Here is a 21,943-nt window from a genome sequence, read left to right as displayed (position 1 = left end):
TGCTGGGATTACAGGCTTGAGCCACCGCGCCCGGCCTGTTAATTGGATTTTTAAAAACTGAAATACAAATGTAACTAATTTGCCCATTATGTAATATGTTACTAATAAAGAAACTCAATTCTTTATGATGCAAATAAATCACAGCCTTACAGAGAAGCACACATTGACAGAACCCAGCTATATGAAACACAGGACTATCTTGTGCTGTTCATAAAGATTCAAATGTGATAAGAGTGAAACACCTAAACCTAGAGTAATACAGACCAATGTATTCCAAATCCAATACTTTTACTCTACCTCTAGTGAAATTTAGTGCCCCTCTCGTATGAACTGAAGTTAACCTGTGTTACTTTATTCTGTCATCTTCATTGACACTGATAAAAGAAAAAAAATCTTCCCTTTTCCCTACTCCAGGTTTAAGATCAAGAATAGAAGTGGAAGGGAAATAAAGAGTGAAAGGAAAATTCATAGTAATCATAAAGACAACATGAAAGGTCACCATGGAACTTCATAGGCTGATTCCCCAGAGGTAAACTTAAACAACAGCATTTAGTCATATGTTCATTTGTTGGTATTCTATCAGCTTCCCGGATGCCCCACCTTGCTAGCTGGCACTCCCTACAATGCTTGGCATACTGGAATACTAACTATGCCAATAACATTTGCCTTTTCAGCCAGTTCCTAATATTTCAGAGAAAAGAAACAGTACCAGGGACTAAGTGGACACATGATAGAACCCACAGCTTATTAATTAATTAATTTACTTATTTATTTATTTATTACAGAAGTTATTTCTACTTTTGAAAAAAAACAGTGGAGGGAAGGAAAACTTACATCTGTGCTGAATGCTTAGCAACGTAAATTTACTAAACAACTGTTTTGCTCTTGAAAACAAACTGCATTTTTTAAAAAATGAGTAGTAGGGTCAAAATTTAGTAGTCAAGAAAAGTAGATGTTTAACAGAGCAACATATATACAATTTTCAATTGTCTCCATTCTAAGTTTCCAAGTCATCTTCAGTGACTGTGATCTCAGTGTTCCTATTAAAACTGGTACAATATAATTTTATTAATCTTTATAAACATATTTAAAGAACTCTTTTCCTATTCTCAGTGTTTGCTCAGCATTTCAAACTTCGGATAAAAAGTGGTCTTCAGAATGCCACCACAAAGAAAGTGGCTTCTAAGGGCTTATAACAACTTGTACCTTGTTTCCAAGGCCTTATTTTATATAGGCCTAAGAGCTGAGAAATCCCTTAATGCATGATTATTGACTGCTTTTATGCATATACTTTTCTTTAAAAGTCACAACAATATTTTAACATTATTATACTCATTAACAAATGAGGAATTTAAAACTCAGTGCTTCTGGTAACATTTCAGATTTTGGATACCTTTTGCCCTTACACCTACTTGATACCTTTATATCAAATTAAGTTTTCCTTTATTTGTTGCTTTTTTAAAATTGAAGAATAATTTAGAGGTAGAGGAAGCATAGAGTTCAGATAATACATTTATTCATTCAATCTATATATTTTTTTCTTCTAGGCATCTAGGACACATCAATGAACAAAACTGAACAAGATACCTGCCTTTATGCCACTCAAATTCTAGCTGGGGGAGACACACAATAAGCAATAAGCATACACGAATAAATTATATTCTATGTTAGAATATAAGAAAACTGAGAAAAAAGTAAAGCTGAACAGGGTAACAGGGACTAGGAATGGTGAGGGATAGAAGCTAGGTGCAATATTAAATAGCATGGTCACAGGAGGCTCCATTGAGAAAGTGACATTTGAGCAAATACTTGAAGGAGATGAAGGCATTAGCCATCCAGATATCAGAGAAGAGCATTCACGTCAGAGGAAAAGCCAGTGCAAAAGCCCTACAACAGGATCATACGCAGAGTGTTTGAGGGGTAGCAAGTACGCCAGTGTGGGAAGAGTAGCAGGAAATGAGATCAGAGAGGTAATGGGATGGGAGAGGGGGCAGATCTTATAGTTTTGTAGGCTATTGTAAATATTTGGCTCTTATTCTAAGGAAATAGAGAGCCACTGGAGGCTTTTGAGCAGAAAAATAACATGATCTGACATCTTTTTCTAGGATTATTCTGGCTGCCAAGACTACAGAGGGCCAGAAGCAGACTTAGAGAGACCAGATAAAGGGTTATTCAGTAATACAGGCAGTGAGAATGAAGGTTCAGATCATGGAGGTAGCAGTAGAAATGGTAAAGAGGTGTCTGCTTTTGGACATATTTTGAAGGTAGACTTAATAGGGTTTCCTGATGGATTGGTTGCATGGTATGAGAAAAACAGGGAATTAATAATGGCACTGAAGTTTTTGTTCTAGAATGGGAAACTTGCCATCAACCGTGGTGGGGAGGGCTATGAGTATGAACAGATTTTATAGGAAAAGATTAACAATTCAGTTTTGTAAGTATTGAGTTTGAGAGGAATATCAGACATCCAAATGGAGATAGTGAGTATTTACTGAGCACCTACTAGGCAACAGACACATCATTTAACTTTTTTTCCTTCTTTTTGCTAATGCTAATAACCACGGAACTAGATATTGAAAAGTGCTAATTTATTTGGAATACCAGAAAGTGTGTTATATACAATAATGTCAGTAAACAAGTATTCTCAGGTCTAAAAGGCATGAAACCTAAAAAAGAAATGTAGATGTATACATATGACAGTGATACAAATTTATCATGTGTTAGTGATGGGGCAACACCTCAAGGTTCCCCCAGAGGCTGTCTACATAAAGCACCTTAGTTTGTGGTTCTATAAGTGGGGCCCAATAACCATTTATTGATATTGATAATGATGCTATGATGTTAAAGATAGTGCTGGCAGTTTGACCCCTTGTGCGGAGTATTTGAATAGAGCAGACTCTAATGTAGCGTGAAAAAGCATAATCAATACTTTTAGAAGTTTGTTTTTTGTCTGGATAGTTAATGTACTTTGGAATTTCAAAAAGAAAATACAGTTATGTGAGCTATTTCTACATAATGAAAAACTGATCCCAGGAGATGGTGGGAGCCATGTTTCTCACTATTGGGGGTGGCAGGTTACACACAAGCAAGTGGGGGGGACTGCTAAAATATTCATGTGTTATTGATGGGTTAAGGTTGGAGATATCAGTATGAATGAACTCATATTTAGGTATTCATTTGTTTGTTGGTTTGTCTGTTTATGAGACAGAGTCTCGCTCTGTCATGCAGGCTGGAGTGCAGTGGCATGAGGTCGGCTCACCACAACCTCTGCCTCCCAGGTTCAAGCGATTCTCCTGCCTCAGCCTCCTGAGGAGCTGGGATTACAGGCACGCACCACCACGCCTGGCTAATTTTTGTATTTTTAGTAGAGACAGGGTTTTACCATTTTGGTCAGGCTGGTCTCGAACTCCTGACATTGTGGTCCACCCGCCTCAGCCTCCCAGAGTGCTGGGATTACAAATGTGAGCCACCATGCTCGGCCTCATATTAATATTGATACAGATGGCCAAATATAGCAATATCTATAAATACATGTATATATCCAGGCTAGGATGTACCACCATTTCTTGCTCTGTCAGCTGTGAGGGCTTAGAAGGAAAGATACTTCAGTAGCAACAAGCACACCCAGCATTCCAGTTTGTGGTTTCTAATACCATTCTCTAATAAAAGAAACCAATGCTCTTTGGAGAAGTGGCTCATTCTAGGGTGGAGTAGGGAATATATTAAATGAGCCTGGAGCATCTTGTAGACCAAAAAGTAATGAAGTACTCAAAATAAATGCATTGATAGGAGTACATCAAAGAGGAGAGCACAGGAACCAACTGAAAGAGCTCCCAATGGCCAAAGCTGGAACTATTTGAGCAACAAAATAAATAATGTAGTATTGGATTATAACTCAAAGTATAAAATAAATATCTGTGAATACATGTTGATATAAATGATTGAATAAATAAATGAATGGAGGAAAATGAACAAATTTCCCATGAAAAAGAATGACAAATTATGTAGATACTACCCCCTCAAGGAGGTGGAGCATAACCATCATCTCGATCTCTTAAGTATAGACTATGCATGGTGACTTCCTTCCAGACAGTATGGTATAGAAAGTAAGTGAAAGCGTAACTTTACAGTGGACACAAATACTATCTCAGCCAGTTGAACAAGGATTATATCATGAGTGATCAATCATAAGGATAACATATATCATTATATGCCACAAAAATGGTACTTAACTTCTATATTCTTCCTCTCAAACACTCAAATTCCTATCTACCCATGAAAAAAAGAAAATCAGGCCAGGTGCAATGGCTCACACTTGTCATCCCAGCACTTTGAGAGGCCAAGGCAGGAGGATTATTGAGCCCAGGAGTTTGAGACCAATTTGGGCAATATAGCGAGACCTCATCTCTACTAAAAATAAAAATAAATTAGTAGAGTATGGTGACATGCACCTGTAGTCCCAGCTACTTGGGAGACCAAGATGGGAGGATCGCTTCAGCCCTAGAATTCAAGGTTGTGGTGATCTATGATCACACCACTGCCCTCTAGCCTGGGAGACAGAGCAAGACTCTGACTCAAAAAAAAAAAAAAAAAAAAAAAATCAAGCAAGTTGAAGGACATTCTAAAAAATACCTCAACAGTACTCCTCAAACTATCAAAGTAATCAAAAACAAGGAAAGTCTAAGAAACTGTCACAGTCTGGAGGAAACTAAGGAGACATGATAACTAAATATGGTATCCTGGAACAGAAAAGGAATATTAGGAAAAACTAAGGAAACATGAATAAAGTATGGACTTCAGCTAATAATAACATATCAGTATTGGTTCATTAGTTGTGACACGTGTACCATACTAATGTAGGATGTTAATAATAAATGAAACTCAGTGTGGAATATATACACACTGTCTGTGTTATCTTTATAACTTTTCTGCAAGTCCAAAGCCATCGTAAAACTAAAAACTATTTTTTAAAGACTGACTCTAGGGCTACAAGCACCACCACAAAAATGAATTTCTCAAGTCACTAGATACAGCAACTCTAGCTATAATGTGTAAAATAAGAGCACCTCATGCATTCCTGTGCTCTACTATGCCCAAATACAGATGATTCATATATACATATCACTTTATTTCACCAGACTATCAACGGCATGTTTGTGAAGATTTTCATCTATTGTTTCTACTGCTATATCAGTGCTTGGCACATAGTAAGTCATCAATAAATATTTGCTAAATTAATGAACAAATGGAACTTTTTCAGATAGCTTACAATAAAAATACAATTCAATGACGTTACAAAATCGAAATAAGAACTAGAGAACTAGGACTGGGGAAAATCCAGACTAGAAACTGAAATACAGAATATGGTTTAACTTTATGAACTATTTATTCCCTAAGGAAAATAGACCAGATGACCCTTTCCAAGCGTCGACTATCCAAACTTGACATCTGTGAGGATCTCTGAAGGGCCAAGAAACCTAGATTCCAATATCGCCTTGATCCCTAACTAGTATTTTCAATCAAGTCCTTTAACTTCTCTGGGCATCACTTTCCTCCTCTGTAAAATAAGAAGATTGGATTAGATGGTCTTTAGAATTCCTCCTAATCTCTAATAGCCTTAGTACACAATAAGGAAAGAAATAAGCACATGAGCAAGTTCTCCTCATATCTCCACAGTACTTCCTCTCACCCCCGCTCTCCCTTCCTTAGGCACTGGCCTCACAATTCTGGTCCACTCCTAATTTTAGATTTGAACCTTATGACCATTTCCCCATGCTCCGTTTACTGGGTTGTTTATTGTTTTACACTACGTTGATTTTTCAGTTTTGGCTTTTGAGGGAGCTTGCTCAATAGGAATCCAAAAGTGCTTTTGCTTATACCACTTCTGAGAATTAAAAACAGACATGATGTAAGTATCAATGTTGACTACTTCAGAAAAAAAAGAAACATCCAAATAGTGAAAAGTTAAAATTAAATTTGATCTTTTTATTTTTTATTTTTTTGAGATGGAGTCTCGCTGTGTCGCCCAGGCTGGAGTGCAGTGGCATGATCTTGATTCACTGCAACGTTCACCTCCCGGGTCCAAGCGATTCTTTTGCCTCAGCCTCCTGAGTTGCTGTGATTACAGGTGCGCATCACCATGCCCGGCTAATTTTTGTATTTTTAGTAGAGATGGGGTTTCACCATGTTGGCCAGGCTGGTCTCAAACTCCTGACCTCAAGTGATCCACCTGCCTCGGCCTCCCAAAGTGCTAGGATTACAGGCATGAGCCATTGTGCCAGGCCTAAACTTGGTCTTAAATCTGTAATATCTATACATTGCATAACAGTTTTAAGATTGAGTTATAAAAGAACAGTAATTCTCATTATGCAATAACCTTTGTATTTTCTCTGTTTTCTCTCTTAAAAAGGATACATATTCCTCTTCAATTACTGTATTTTTCTCACAAATTTGATCAGTATAGACTGTCAATCTGGATAATTGGGCCCTCAAATATCTATTTTCCTTACCTTACTTTATTATAGAGTTCATGTCATCATGAAGGCCCTTCATTTAAGAAAGTTATTCTATAGGTAAAGTGTACCTTACTTTTACAGAAATTACATGTATATCCTCAGAGAATATACATGTTTTCATATTTCACTATTGTGGATCAATGCAAGTTACATTCTAATACTTACTGAGATATTAATATTTTGTTCAGGGTATATCATGATCTATAGCATTATATAGAAAACAATGTGCAACTTTCTGGCAGATGAAGATCAGTCAAGTTTTTTCATACCAATGCTAACATTGAGGTTGTATGGTGATTTAAACTTAAAACTACAATTAACTTCACTTCATGCAATTTTCCTAAAAATCTGTAATTTTGTGAACACTTAAATCATCAATTCTAATATTTGTTCTGGACTTCTGTTGCTCATAGCAACAAAATTTATCCTGCTATGGAATGGAGTAAGAAGTCTGTTGTGCATTAAAGAACTATTTAACTTCGGCTTCCAAATACAGGCTTTGGCAATTAAATATAGTTACTTTTTGAATTTTCCTTTTTCCTAGCTTCAAAAGGAAAGGAAGGACCCTTAAGAAATGTTTTCAAACAACACAAAGTCGGTAACCTGAAAACACGCATACCATTAATATGTGAAGGTGCTGGGGAAAAAACGGTACACAAATTAGTCTTTTTTCATACTCTAATTGGTGATCAGCCTAACATAACTCTTAAAAACCAAAATGTTTTATGTATCCACAGTACTCTTCTTTCTGGGAGGAGACTAGAATGCTTTAGAAATCATTGCAGGAATCACAGACTAAAATGGAGAAGAACCCAGGGATGTGTCATAACAGTAGTCTGAAAAAGGGCCAGGTAGAAGAGTGGGAAGGACAATGCCTCTGGCAAGTACAAGTTCACAAATCCCAGTTTCTACGAGTTACGAGGCACATCTGCATCCCCAGATGATGGCTACTGGTCAGAACACTGAACTCATACCAAAAGTTGCTGTTGTTGACAGTTTAATGTCTATGGATCTGACTCAGAGAGAAATGTGCCACTTACTGAATCACCAACACCATATCTTTGGTTTTGAGGTGGGGCATGCTTACTTTTTCATCTGAAGATTGACATAGCCCACCAAGAACAATTTGAAAGAGACAGGATTGCTGCTGAAAAGGCATGATACCAAACCACACAAATTGGATGGTAAGACTAGAGATTAACTTGTGAACTTGGCAGGAATGGGTCGTACGACAAGAGCTGAAACATACAACTGGATCTTGGCCATGCCATTCCTCAAAGGAGACTAAGAAATCCTGAATTTTTAATTTATGCTTAATAACCATGGCTTTGTCTCTACAAAGTGTTTGTGATACATTTCTAAGCATTGCTAAATTAATTCTTACTGCCCCAACTTGGTAGAAATCTGTTGTATCAGAAGGAGTTAATACATCCAAAGAGAGAGAAACACATTTAAGACTAACTTTCACAAGTTCCTGCTTAGCTAAGAATGAAACTAGAAAACTTTATTTTGAGTATTTTATGTTTCTGATGGTACAGAATCAACAGTTTAGGAAGCTTAATACGTATTTGCCAAGAGAAAAAGTCAGAATTCTCTTTTCAGATCTACTTTCTTTTAACTTGTCTCATCTTTTTATGCACCCTAGTAGTTTCAGAGACACACTTGAAGATAGAGCAGTTTCTGTTTTCATCACTTTTAACAATCGGTCTTTCTATCATTGTCAATGAATCAATATTCAGCCAATGCTCCTGAGATGAAAAACCCCACCGGCGATTATCTTAGAGTCACCATGATTACTAGGGTTATATGGTTTGGCTGTGCCCCCACCCTAATCTCATCTTGAATTCCCATGTGTTGTGGGAGGAACCCAGTGGGAGGTAACTGAATCATGGAGACAAGTCTTTCTTGTGCTGTTCTTATGATAGTGAATAAGTCTCATGAGATCTTACGGTTTTATAAAGAGGAGTCCCCCTGCACAAGCTCTCTCTCTTTGCCTGCTGCCATCTATTTAAGATGTGACTTGCTCTTCCTTGCCTTCCGCCATGATTGTGAGGCTTCCCCAGCCATGTGGAACTGTAAGTCCAATTAAATCTCTTCTTTTGTAAATTGCCCAGTCTTGGGTATGTCTTTTATCAGCAGCCTGAAAATGGACTAATACAGTAAATTGGTACTAGGAATGGGATGCTGCTGAAAGATACCAAAAAGCGTGGAAGCGACTTTGGAACTGGTTAACAGGCACAAGTTAGAACAGGTTGGAGAGCTCAGAAGACAACAGGAAAATGTGGGAAAGTTTGGAACTCCCTAGAGATTTGTTGAATGCCTTTGACCAAAATGCTGATAACGATATGGACAATGAAATCCAGGCTGAGGTGGTCTCATATGGAGAAGATGAGGAACTTTTTGGGAACTGAGCAAAGGTGACTCTTGTTATGTTTTAGCAAAGAGACTGGCAGCATTTTGCCCCTGCCCTAGACATTTGTGGAACTTTGAACTTGAGAGAAATGATTTAGGGTATCTGGCAGAAGAAATGTTTAAGCAGCAAAGCATTCAAAATGTGATATGAGTGCTGTTGAAGGCATTCAGTTTTATAAGGGAAGGAAAGCATAAAAGTTTGGAAAATTTGCAGCCTGACCATGCAATAGAAAAGAAAATCCCATTTTCTGAGGAAAAATTCAAGTGGGCTGCAGAAATTTGTGTAAGTAATGGGGAGCCAGATGTTAATCACCAAGACAATGAGGAAAATGTCTCCGGGGAATGTCAGAGACCTTTGCAGCAATCCTTCCCATCACAGGCCCAGAGGTTTAGGAGGAAAAACTGGTTTTGTGGGCTGGGCCCAGGGTCCCTCTGCTATGTACAGTCTAGGGACTTGGTGCCTTGCTTCCCAGCCGCTCCAGCTATGACTAAAAGAGGCCAAGGTACAGCTCAGGCTGTTGCTTCAGAGGATGCAAGCACCAAGCCTTGTCAGCTTCCACATGGTGTGGAGCCTGAGGGTGCACAGAAGTTAAGAATTGAGGTTTAGGAACCTCCGCTAGATTTCAGATGTATGGAAATGCCTGGATGCCCAGCCAAAAGTTTGCACAAGGGTGTGGCCCTCATGGAGAACCTCTGCTAGGGCAGTGCAGAAGGGAAATGTGGGGTCAGAGCCCCCACACAGAGTCCCTATTGCAGCACCACCTAGTGGAGCTGTGAGAAGAGGGCCACCATCCTCCAGACCCCAGAATGGTAGATCTACTGAGACCTTGCACCATGCACCTAGAAAAGCCACAGACACTCAGTGCCAGCCTGTGAAGGCAGCTGAGAGGGAGGCTGTACCCTGCAAAGCCACAGGGGCAGAGCTGCCCAATATGATGGGAACCCAGCTCTTGCATCAGCATGACCAGGATGAGAGATGTGGGGTCAAAGGAGATCATTTTGGAGTTTTAAGATTTGACTACCTCACTGGATTTAGACTTGCATAGGGACTGTAGCCCCTTCATTTGGGCCAATTTCTCCATTTGGAATGGCTGTATTAACCTAATGCCTGTACTCACATTGTACCTAGGACGTAACTAACTTGCTTCTGATTTTACAGGCTCATAGACAGAAGGGATTTGCCTTGTCTCTGATGAGATGTTGGACTGTGGACTTTTAAGTTAATGCTGAAATGAGTTACAACTTTGGGAGACTGTTGGGAAGGCATGACTGGTTTTGAAATGCGAGGACATGGGATTTTGGAGGCGCCAGGGATGGAATGATATGGTTTGGCTGTGTCCCCACCTAAATTTCATCTTGCATTTCCATGTGTTATGGGAAGGACCCAGTGGGAGATGACTGAATCATGGGGACAAGTCTTTCCCATGCTGTTCTCATGATAGTAAGTCTCACAAGATCTGATGGTTTTATAAAGAGGACTTCCCCTGCACAAGCTCTCTCTGCCTACTGCCATCCATTTAAGATGTGACTTGCTCTTCCTTGCCTTCCACCATGATTGTGAGGCTTCCCTAGCCATGGGGAACTGTAAGTCCAATTAAACCTCTTTCTTTTGTAAATTGCCCAGTCTCTGGTATATCTTTATCAGCAGCATGAACATGGACTAATACACTAGGTTACTGCATCTTCTAATCTCAGCAAGACCACGGGGTAACAACTAATCTCAAGGCATTCACTGACCCAGATTATGACAGACATATAAAAGGCTGGAACTTTAAAACTATTTGATTCGTGCTGTCCGTAGTTAGTTATAACAGAAGCAAATGTTGTATGCAACTCCTTTTTTTTTCCTCTACCACCCTCACTGTCTGACAGTAGCCCAAACCAACTCTACTGCAGAAGCATAGTGATTTGTCACATCCTAAAGTGAAAGGGGTAGGAGGGATGGAAACTCATCTTCCTTTCACTAATAAAATGTCAAAGTCATCCAAAATTATGTATTGGTTCACTGTCATGGGAGATATTTAAAATGCTACTTTGGTAGATTCCCGAAGTACTATATCACCTTTTGAGTTGACAATAGATTGGCAGAATAAAAGGCAAGTACAGAGTAGAAGAAGTGAAAGTCCCAAGTAGTTAATGTTTTCAGCTGCATTCTTTACCTAGGAAACTGTATACATTCCCCTGATTTAACTACCACCTATATGCTGATCATACCCAAATCTATCTAACAATCAATGTAGACTTTTCCTCTAAGCTCCAGATTTATAATTCCAACTACTCAGTGAAAAACCGTACCTGAATTTCCCTTAGGCAACTCAAACTAAATAGGTCTAAATTTGAACTTACTACCTTTTCCCAAACCCTGCCCTTTTCTTCCTTCCCCTTTCTCGTCTACCTTCTCACCCAAACCAGAAACCTAAAAGCCACCTTGAATTTTCTTTCATCTTCACTCCTAAATCTAATCAATCACAAGTGCTAGCACTTTCCTCAGTCCTCTCTGACCTACTGTTATTGCCAGGATCAGAACATCACTTGCTTGGACTATTATAGTGGCCATCTAACTGATCTCTCTCCACTAGCCTTGGCCCCCTCAAGTCCATTCTCTACACTTCTGCCAGGGTGATCTTTCTCAAATTTAAATCTAATTAGATCTCTCCTTAAAACTCTTCATGGCTTTCCACTGCTTATAGTCAGCATGGTGTATAAAGCTCTTCAGCAGATTCAGCAGTCTATCTACCTCCCCAGCCTTCTCTCTCTTCCCTTCCACTTCCATTGCAGTGTACATTCCAGCATTAGTTAATTACTTGTAATTCTAGAGATACATCAAGTAGATTTTTGCATCCACACCTTTGCATGTCCTATGTCCTAGAGTTATCTACACCTTCATCTCAATTTCTTCTGCCCCATGACTGCCTGCTGAATTCCTTCCTCTACAACATCTAAAATCCTACTTGTAGGTCATCTCCCCCAATTCTAGACAAATGTAATCACCTCGTTTTCTATATTGCTTCCTATATCATAATACTCCTTATCCTTTCCTATATTACTATGCATGTATGCAAAATATAGAAGTAGCACATCAAAACCCTTATACATTATTACAAATACTTATTTACACTTCTGCCTGCCCTGTATTGTCACTCATTAAGGGCAGAGACCATTTGATATTCAATTTTATAAGCCTGATGCCTACCATAGCATCTGGCACACTTACACTCAGTAAGTATTGGCTATTCTTGAAGAGGATTCTAAAATTTATTCAACTACCTCCCCCCAAAATTGAGAGCCACTACACTCAAACTTGTGATTTAACCTGCAAAAATCACATAAACTGGTAATACCAACATAAGTATATCTTTGTCATATAGTCAGTCTGAAATTGGGATAGTTGAGATATCCTTTTTCTCTATAAGTCTTGTTTTGGTGCTTTTAGAAATCCAAAGGTCTTCATTCAGAAAAAATTTCAAAAACCATTTGTATAGCTCAAAATACCACAATTTCTTAGTACTATTAGATCCTTTCTGTGGAGAGGTTATATAGAGATGTCATAACTGGCCAGTGGCATTGGTATAAGAGCTGTGAAACACACACACACACACACACACACACACAGACATTTACCTACATGTCCTATCTACTCCCTCAAGGAGACAGGAATGAGATCTGTGTCTTTTATATTTATTTTCCTGCACCATTCTTTACACACCATATGTTTAATAGATATGCAATCCTATTTCTAATAATAATGGTGAAGTTGACAGGGAGCCTGTACTACTGGAAAGAATACTAGCCAGGAGCTAGGACCCCTGATGTGCTGTGATGAAATGTAAAAAAGAAAAGTCCCTCTCCACAGCCGGGCATGGTGGCTTACGCCTATAATCCCAGCACTTTGGGAGGCCAAGACAGGCAGATCACCTGAGGTCAGGAGTTCAAGACCAGCCCGGCCAACATGGTGAAACCCTGTCTCTACTAAAAAATATTTAAAAATTAGCCAGGCATGGTGGTGCATTCCTGTAATCCCAGCTACTCAGGAGGCTGAGGCAGGAGAATTGCTAGAACCCAGGAAGTAGAGGGTGCAGTGACCCGAGATTGCACCACCACTGCACTCTAGTCTGTGCAGTGGAGCGAGACTCCATCTCAAAAAACAAAAAAGAAAAAAAAAGTCCCTCTCCTGACATATATATAAATGAGAAGTAATATGAGGAAGAAGTAGCAATTTTCAGGATCTATTACATGTCGGATGCTGATTTGGGCACTTGATGTGTAGTATTGAATTAAATTCTCATAAAATTCCAATGAGATAGGATCATTGTTTCTATTTTACAGGTGAGGGAACTAACTCAGAATCATTTGCCCAAGAACACAGAGCTCATAAGTAGCAGAGTCGGCATCTGTACCAGGCAAAAAGCCTACATTCTCAATTAGTGTCCTACACTGGAAGTGTTTTGTATGTCACATTCTAAAGAAGAAACTTAAAAACCGATAATCAAAATTTTATACATCTATTCCCACTGATCTTCAAACAACTGCATAATAGAAGGAACATTTTTTAAGATTATAGTTTAATAGTTGTGCAGAGTAAAAGCAGTGATGTAGAGGTCAGGAATGTCTCTAGCCCAATCCAGTCTCTACTTTATATGAACTGTGTTTTCTTACTTTAGTTACTCCCTCAGCACATCAGTTTTTGCATCTGTGAAATAAAGAAAATGCTCCCTATTTTACAGGGTGACTATGAAGATGATACATGTACAACCCTTTATAAAGATTTCATAAACAACAATGCTGGCAAATTAACAGCAATAAAAGCTAACAAAAAAACGTGTGAAAACAGAAAGTATGCTTACAGAAGCCAGTAATCTTCCATCTTCCTTCATAGCAAGGTAACGGTTAGCACACACTCCTTTGATAGACACAACTCCTCTCTCTTCTGCTTGAAGTTGTAATTTGACTGTAACGGGAAAAAAAATTATCTTTGTAGAACCATAGAGGAAAGAGCCTTCTTCACAACATTTATGCAATATAAAGACAAAACACACCTAAGCAACACCTAATCCACTTGGGGGATTGGTGAGGTTGGGGGTATGGGTGAGTGACAAGGAGCAGATGTCAACTAAACTGTATGAGAGAGGATGAGATGCAGAACTACTAGGGCACCAGTGCCTTGTGAGTCCCTTGTCGCTCCTATGTCACAGGGTGAGCAGAGAAGGGGGACATATGGAGAATTGTTTCCTTTGTTGGGCAGTTAGCTTTCAATTGCCCCCGTTAACTGTTTACATTTTTTAAAGTGAACATACTTTAAGGGTGCATAAAAGTACCCTCACCATGTGAGAATTCCCATGCTACTGCCTATGTTGAAACTATTTAAAAGTTATTTGCCAATTCTTCATGAATAAAACACAATCTAATAATTCACTGTTATAATTTGAGCTGTATTTTCTTGACTTTTTTTTCTTTTTTGAGTCAGAGTCTTGCCTCTGTCACCCAGGCTGGAGTGCAGTGGCACAATCACAGCTCACTGCAAGCTCTGCCTCCCGGGTTCCCACCATTCTCCTGCCTCGGTCTCCCAAGTAGCTGGAACTACAGGCGCCTGCCACCACGCCTGGCTAATTTTTTGTATTTTTAGTAGAGACGGGGTTTCACCATGATAGCCAGGATGGTCTCGATCTCCTGACCTCATGATCTGCCCACCTCAGCCTCCCAAAGTGCTAGGATTATAGGCGTGAGCCACCGCGCCCGGCCCTATTTCCTTGACTTCTACACATCTTATTTCTAGCTTCCTCTTCAATGGAATATAGATGCATTTAGCTTTCTATATGGGATTTTGATGTCTATTTTTTTGTGCACAAATATCTATCTAGTGGAAACACAAAATGCTTATACTTAATTTGCTTATACAGCAAATGATTTTCATAAAATAAGTGTGATGAAAGATTTTCATAAAATAAGATCCTGAGAAAGATGACTTGTCACATTGCATTACCAATATTAAGCAGATTATGGAAAAAAATACTTAATTATGACAATAATGCAATATGGACAAATAATTACATAATTACATAATTACATAATTAATTGAAATAAAAATGAAGTAAAGATTATTTTGCTATTCAGAGGCAGCATTCTCCTGCCTAGAACAAAATTCCCCCAAATGTATTTTGGCTACCAGATGTTACATAAAAAACAGGTTCTGGCGTCAAATAATTTAGGAAAATCTTAGTTAAGCCAAGTTAACTCTTTATTACCAAACTTCTCAGAACTCTGCTTATCATAAGATAAGCAAGATAAATGTTTGTCCAACCTATTTTCATAGGTCATCCTATATACTATGGATATGTTTAGTATATTCTTGAGAGCAAGAGAAAAAAAATGCAATTTTAGAAATCAGCATATTATCATTTGAATAACATTAGAAATATAAAATAAATATAATTTCCAGGTGTTTATAGGTAGCTAGAGAAATGGCATGAAAAAGCAACTTTTGAAAGTTTCTGAAGTAATTAACTTTGTTAGATATCATTATGTCATAGTAATTTATGTTTTAAAATTTTTCCTATCAAGACAGCAATAGACATGCAAAATGAAACATAATATCTGGGATTAGCTTTAAAATAAGCTAATAGATTATTTTAAATAATAGATAATAAATTTTTAATAAAGTGGATAGGATAAATAAGATTGACTTGTGTTAACAGTCATTAGAAGCACAGGATCTCATTATTCTAATCTCACTACTTTTATGAATGCTTAAGAATTTACAATTAAAAAAAAATCTTAGCATTTTGTTGAACATTTCATGTCTGAGTCTCCTCTGTGTGTCAGTTACCCCTGGATTCCAGAAAGCATTGCATCATTGAAGCCTGCAGTTACCCAAGTGAAATTCTTCTACAAAATCTTAAAAGATAATACGAAGTCAAAGGAATGTAAGAAGACATGAAACCCAAAAAAGAAGGGCATGAAGTCTTTTTTACAACATTATTGGAAAATGCAGAAAATAAGCTTTGTTTTTAATCAACATAACCAAACTTATCTTAATGAGTATGAGCAAATTATTGTATACAGCTCTAAAATGATTCAGATAAGCCATTTTAATGAAGAATGCATTTGCATCTCACTTTAACTCATAAGGGCGTACAAATGCCCATGAGGTAAGGCTGCATAATCAATTGCTATACTTTCTTTCTGTCCCTTATCAATAAACTCTAGCCCAGCTCTAGCCCACCATCTCATAAATGTGTATTACTGGTCATAAGGGTGATTAGGGATATTCATGTATGGCCAGATCAGTACCAGTGACTCAATACTCAAAGTAAATATCATTCATTTACTCAACTTTGTAGACCTCAACTATTCCACACTCAGGGACTGTTATTCATTAAACCACTAAGCAATAAGCATTAAATGTAGATTCTTGAAAAGTGTTTCCATTGGCATATAATTTTTAAAATGTAAGTTTTAAAAATAACCAGAGTCTACAACAAGTTGAGAAAGTCACAAAATCATAGATTTTCTATAAAAATTATCTGAGCTGACATGCATGAAAAACCTAAATAAACTGAATTCAATATACAGATGATCTCTTCCCAAAAAAGAGATGCACAGCTGCTTCATCTCCTAAATAAATTTGATATACAGATGATCTCTTCCAAAAAAAGAGATGCATAACTGCTTCATCTCTGATAGGAGGAGGAATAAACTTGCCAAAAATGGGACTATGAAGAAACCAGCTGAATTTTTAAGAAACTTTTATTAGCTGCTAATGTGAGGAAGTAGAATTCTGAAGAGCCCTGATCAAAGAGCAATTCCATATCCACCTGCCAGTTCTTTCCCATAGAGCTTCCACTCAGTGCACAAGTACCACACACCAAAGGCTAGGAACAGAACAGAAGGGCTAGAGATCCTCCTCAAGTACCCGGGGCCTTTGCAGACTGCAAGGCAGCAGTCCACTGAAGGCTGGGAGCAGGTCAAATGGCTGAAAGCGATCCTTCTGAGAAGCACTGAGCTTTCACCAAAAACAAAGCCAATGACCAGCAGGATAAAGAGAGATCTTCCAAGATGTGGAAAGCCAGGAGTAGAGTTCAAGAGCAAGGTTAACTCCCCACCAATCCAAACATTTAGCAGCTGAGTTACAAAGGCAAAATGAAATATTTTAAAACTACTCAATTCAATTAACCCTAGAAGGCAGAAAGGGAAAGACAGAAGGTAAAGGACAGAAAGGATAATTAGAAAAATAGCAAAATGTGTGAATTTGATTCTGTCATCATGCTGCTATTTGGTTATTTTGCACACTAGCTGATGCAGTTTCTTCCTAGTGTCATTGGTCTTTATATTTTAGTGTGTTTTTGCAGTGACTGGTACGGGTTTTTCCTTTCCATATTTAGTGCTCCTTTCAGGAGCTCTTGTAAGGCAGGCCTGGTGGTGACAAAATCCCTCAGCATCTGCTTGTCTGGAAAGGATTTTATTTCTCCTTCGCTTTTGAAGGTTAGTGTGGCTGGATACGAAATTCTGAGTTGAAAATTTTTTTCTGTAAGGGTGTTGAATATTGGCCCTCAATCTCTTCAGGCTTATAGAGTTTCTGCTAAGAGGTCTGCTGTTAGTCTGATGGACTTCCCTTTGTAGGTGACCTGGACTTTCTCTCTGGCTGCCCTAAACAGTTTTTCCTTCATTTCAACCTTGGAGAATCTGATGATTATGTGTCTTGGGGTTGATCTTCTTGTGGAGTATCTTGGTGGTGTTCTCTGCATTTCCTGAATTTGTATGTTGGCCTGTCTTGCTAGGTTGGGGAAGTTCTCCTGGATAATATCCCGAAGTGTGTTTTCCAGCTTGTTTCTATTCTCCCTGTCTTTTTCTGGTACTCTAGTCAATAGTAGGTTTGGTCTTTTTATGAAGTCCCATATTTCTTGGAGGTTTTTTTCATTCCTTTACATTCTTTTTTCTCTAGTCTTGTCTTCATGCCTTATTTCAGCAAGATGGTCTTCAAATTCTGATATCCTTTCTTCTATTTGGTTGATTTGGATGTTGATACTTGTGTATGCTTCACGAAGTTCTCATGCTGTGTTTTTCAACTCCATCAGGTCATTTACGTTCCTCTCTAAACTGGTATTCTAGTTTACAATTCCTCTAACCTTTCATAAAGGTTCTTAGTGTCTTTGCATTGGGTTAGAACATGCTCCTTTTAGCTCAGCGTAGTTTTTTATTACCTATCTTCTGAAGCCTGCTTCCGTCAATTCGTCCAACTGATCCTCCGTCCAATTTTGCACCCTTGATGCAGAGACGTTGCGATCATTTGGAGGAGAAGAGGCACTTTGGCCTTTTGGGTTTTCAGTATTTTTCCGTTGATTCTTTCTCATCTTTGTGAGTTTGTCTAGTTTCAGTCTTTGAGGCTGCTGACCCTTGGATGGGGTTTTTGTGGGTTTTTTGTTGTTGTTGTTGATGATGCTGTTGTTGCTTTCTGCTTATTATTATTTTTTTCCTTCAATGGTCAGGTCCCTCTTCTACAGGGCTGCTGCAGTTTGCTGGCAATTCACTTCAGGCCCTATTCTATCTGATTTGCTTCTGCACCTGGAAATGTCACTTAAGGAGGCTGGAGAACAGCAAAGATGGGTGTGTGCTTCTTCTCTGGCCTCTGACCTTGAGGAGCACCATCCTGATGCCAGTAGGATCCCTCCTGTATAGGGTGTTTGACAACCCCTGTTGCAGGGTCTCACCCAGTTGCGTGGCACAGGTAATAGGACTAGTTTACTGAAGCACTTTCTCTCTTGGTGGAGGGGGAGTGCCTCTTAGAGACCTACAAAGAGACTTAGACTCCTATGAAATAATAGTGGGAGACTTTAATGCCCTACTGTCAATATTAGATCAATGAGACAGAAAAGTAATAAAGATATTCAGGACTTGAACTCAGCTCTGGATCAAGTGGACCTAGTAGACGTCTATAGAACGCTCTACCCCAAATCAACAGAATATACATTCTTCTCAGTACCACATGGCACTTATTCTAAAATCGACCACATATTTGGAAGTAAAACACTCCTCAGCAAATGCAAAAGAACTGAAATCATAACAAACAGTCTCTCAAAACACGGTGCAATCAAATTAGAACTCAGGATTAAGAAACTCACTCAAAACCGCACAATTACATGGAAATTGAACAACCTGCTCCTGAATGACTCCTGGGTAAATAATGAAATTATAGCAGAAATGAAGAAGTTATTTGAAAACGAGAACAAAGAGACAATGTACCAGAATTTCTGGGGCACAGCTAAAGCAGTATTAAGAGGGAAATTTATAGCACTAAATGCCCACTTCAGAAAGCTTGAAAGATCTCAAAGCAACACCCTAACATCACAATTAAAAGAGCTAGAGAGGAAAGAACAAACTAATCCAAAAGCTAGCAGAAAACAAGAAATACCTAAGATCATAGAAGAACTGAAGGAAATAGAGACAAGAAAAACCCTCCAAAAAAAATCCATGAATCCAGGAGATGGTTTTTTGAAAAGATTAACAAAATAGATCACCAGCTAGACTAACAAACAAGAAAAGAGGGAAGAATTAAATAGACACAATGATAAAGGGGAGATCACCACTGACCCCACAGAAGTAGAAACTATCATCAGAGAATACAATAAATACTTCTACGCAAATAAACTAAAAGAAATTGATAAATTCCTGGACACATACACCCTCCCAAGGCTAAACCAGGAAGAAGAATCCCTAAATAGACCAATAACAAGCTCTGAAATTGAGGCAGTAATTAATAGCCTACCAACCAAAACAAGCCCAGGACCAGACGAATTCACAGCTGAATTCTACCAGAAATACAAAGAGGAGCTGGTACCATTCCTTCTGAAACTATTCTAAACAATTGAAAAGGAGGGACTCCTCCCTAATTCATTTTATGAGGCCAGCATCATCCTGATACCAAACCAAGAAGAGACAGAACAAAGAAAACTTCAGGCCAACATCCCTGATGAACATTGATGTGAAAATCCTCAATAAAATACTGGCAAACAGAATTCAGTAACACATGAAAAAACTTATCCACCACTATCAAGTCGACTTCATCCCTGGGATGCAAGGCTGTTTCAACATATATAAATCAATAAATGTAATCCATCACATAAACAGAACCAAAGACAAAAACCACATGATGATCTCAATAGATGCAGAAAAGGCCTTTGATAAAATTCAACACCCCTTCATGCTAAAAACTCTCAATAAACTAGGTGTTGATGGAACATATCTCAAAATAATAAGAGCTATTTATGACAAACCCACAGCCAATATCATATTGAATGGGCAAAAGCTGGAAGCATTCCATTTGAAAACCGGCACAAGGCAAGGATGCCCTCTCTTACCACTCCTACTCAACATAGTATTGGAAGTTCTGGCCAGGGAAATCAGGCAAGAGAAAGAAAGGGTATTCAAATAGAAAGAGAGGAAGTCAAATTGTCTCTGTTTGCAGATGACATGATTGTATATTTAGAAAACCCCATCGTCTCTGCCCAAAAACTTCTTAAACTGACAAGCAACTGCAGCAAATTCTCGGGATACGAAATCAATGTGGAAAAATCACAAGCATTCCTTTACACCAATAGACAAGCAGAGAGCCAAATCATGAATAAACTCCCATTCACAACCGTTACAAAGAGAATAAAATACCTAGGAATATAGCTAACAAGTTATGTGAAGGACCTCTTCAAGGAGAACTATAAACCACTGCTCAAGGAAATAAAAGAGAATGCAAACAAATGGGAAAATATTCCATCCTCAAGGATAGGAAGAATCAAGATAGTGAAAATGGACATACTGCCCAAAGTAATTGGTAGATTCAATGCTATTCCCATCAAACTACCATTCACATTCTTTACAGAATTAGAAAAAACTATTTTAAATTTCATATGGAATGAAAGAAGACCCCATATAGCCAAGACAATACTAAGCAAAAAGAACAAAGCTGGAGGCATGACACTACCTGACTTCAAACTATACTACAAGGCTGCAATAACCAAAACAACATGGTACTGGTACCAAAACAGATATATAGACCAATGGAGCAGAGCAGAGACCTCAGAAATAATACCACACATCCACAAGCATCTCATCTTTGGCAAACCTGCTAAAAACAAGCAACGGGGAAGAGATCTCATATTTGATAAATGGTGCTGGGAAAACTGGCTAGCCATATGCAGAAAACTGACCCCTTTCTTATACCTTATACAAAAATTAACTCAAGATGGATTAAAGACTTAAATGTAAAACCCAAAACCATAAAAACCCTAGAAGAAAACCTAGGCAATACCATTCAGGACATAGGCCAGGGCAAAGACTTCATGACTAAAACAACAAAAGCAATTGCAACAAAAGCCAAAATTGACAAATGGGATCTAATTAAACTAAAGAGTTTCTGCACAGCAAAAGAAACTATCAGCAGAGTGAATAGGCAACCTACAGAATGGGAGAAAATTTCTGCAATCTACCCATCTAACAAAGGTCTAATATCCAGAATTTATAAGGAACTTAAACAAATTTACAAGAAAAAAACAAACAACCCCATCAAAAAGTGGGCAAAGGATATGAACAGACACTTCTCAAAAGACGACATTTACATGGCCAACAAACATAAGAAAAAAAGCTCAACATCACTGATCATCAGAGAAACGCAAATCAAAACCACGATGAGATACCATCTCACAGCAGTCAGAATGGCGATTATTAAAAAGTCAGGAAACAATAGATGCTGGCAAGGCTGTGAAGAAATAGAAACACTTTTACACTGCTGGTGGGAATGTAAATCAGTTCAACCATTGTTGAAGACAGTGTGGCAATTCAAGGATCTAGAACCAGAAATACCATCTGACCCAGCAATCCCATTACTGGGTATACACTCAAAGGATTATAAATCATTCTACTATAAAGACACATACACATGTGTGTTTACTGCAGCATTATTTACAATAGCAAAGACATGGAACCAACCCAAATGCCCATCAATAATAGACTGGATCAAGAAAATGTGGTAC

The 21,943-nt window shown here is 38.4% G+C and overlaps 1 protein-coding gene across 1 annotated transcript in view; it reads right to left on the bottom strand.

Moving 5' to 3' along the window:
- Positions 1-21,943, bottom strand: part of FGF2 (fibroblast growth factor 2) — a 73,549-nt gene that overhangs the window by 7,874 nt on the left and 43,732 nt on the right. The window contains exon 2 of the mRNA XM_025385406.1: positions 13,772-13,875. Within this exon, the coding sequence (XP_025241191.1) occupies positions 13,772-13,875 (104 nt within the window). The remainder of the gene's footprint in view (positions 1-13,771; positions 13,876-21,943) is intronic.

Source organism: Theropithecus gelada, chromosome 5 (genome assembly GCF_003255815.1).
Source record: "Theropithecus gelada isolate Dixy chromosome 5, Tgel_1.0, whole genome shotgun sequence".
NCBI classification, from domain to species: Eukaryota; Metazoa; Chordata; class Mammalia; order Primates; family Cercopithecidae; genus Theropithecus; species Theropithecus gelada.
The sequence above is the reverse complement of the archived record's forward strand: the minus strand, read 5'-3'. Positions and strand labels throughout refer to the sequence as shown.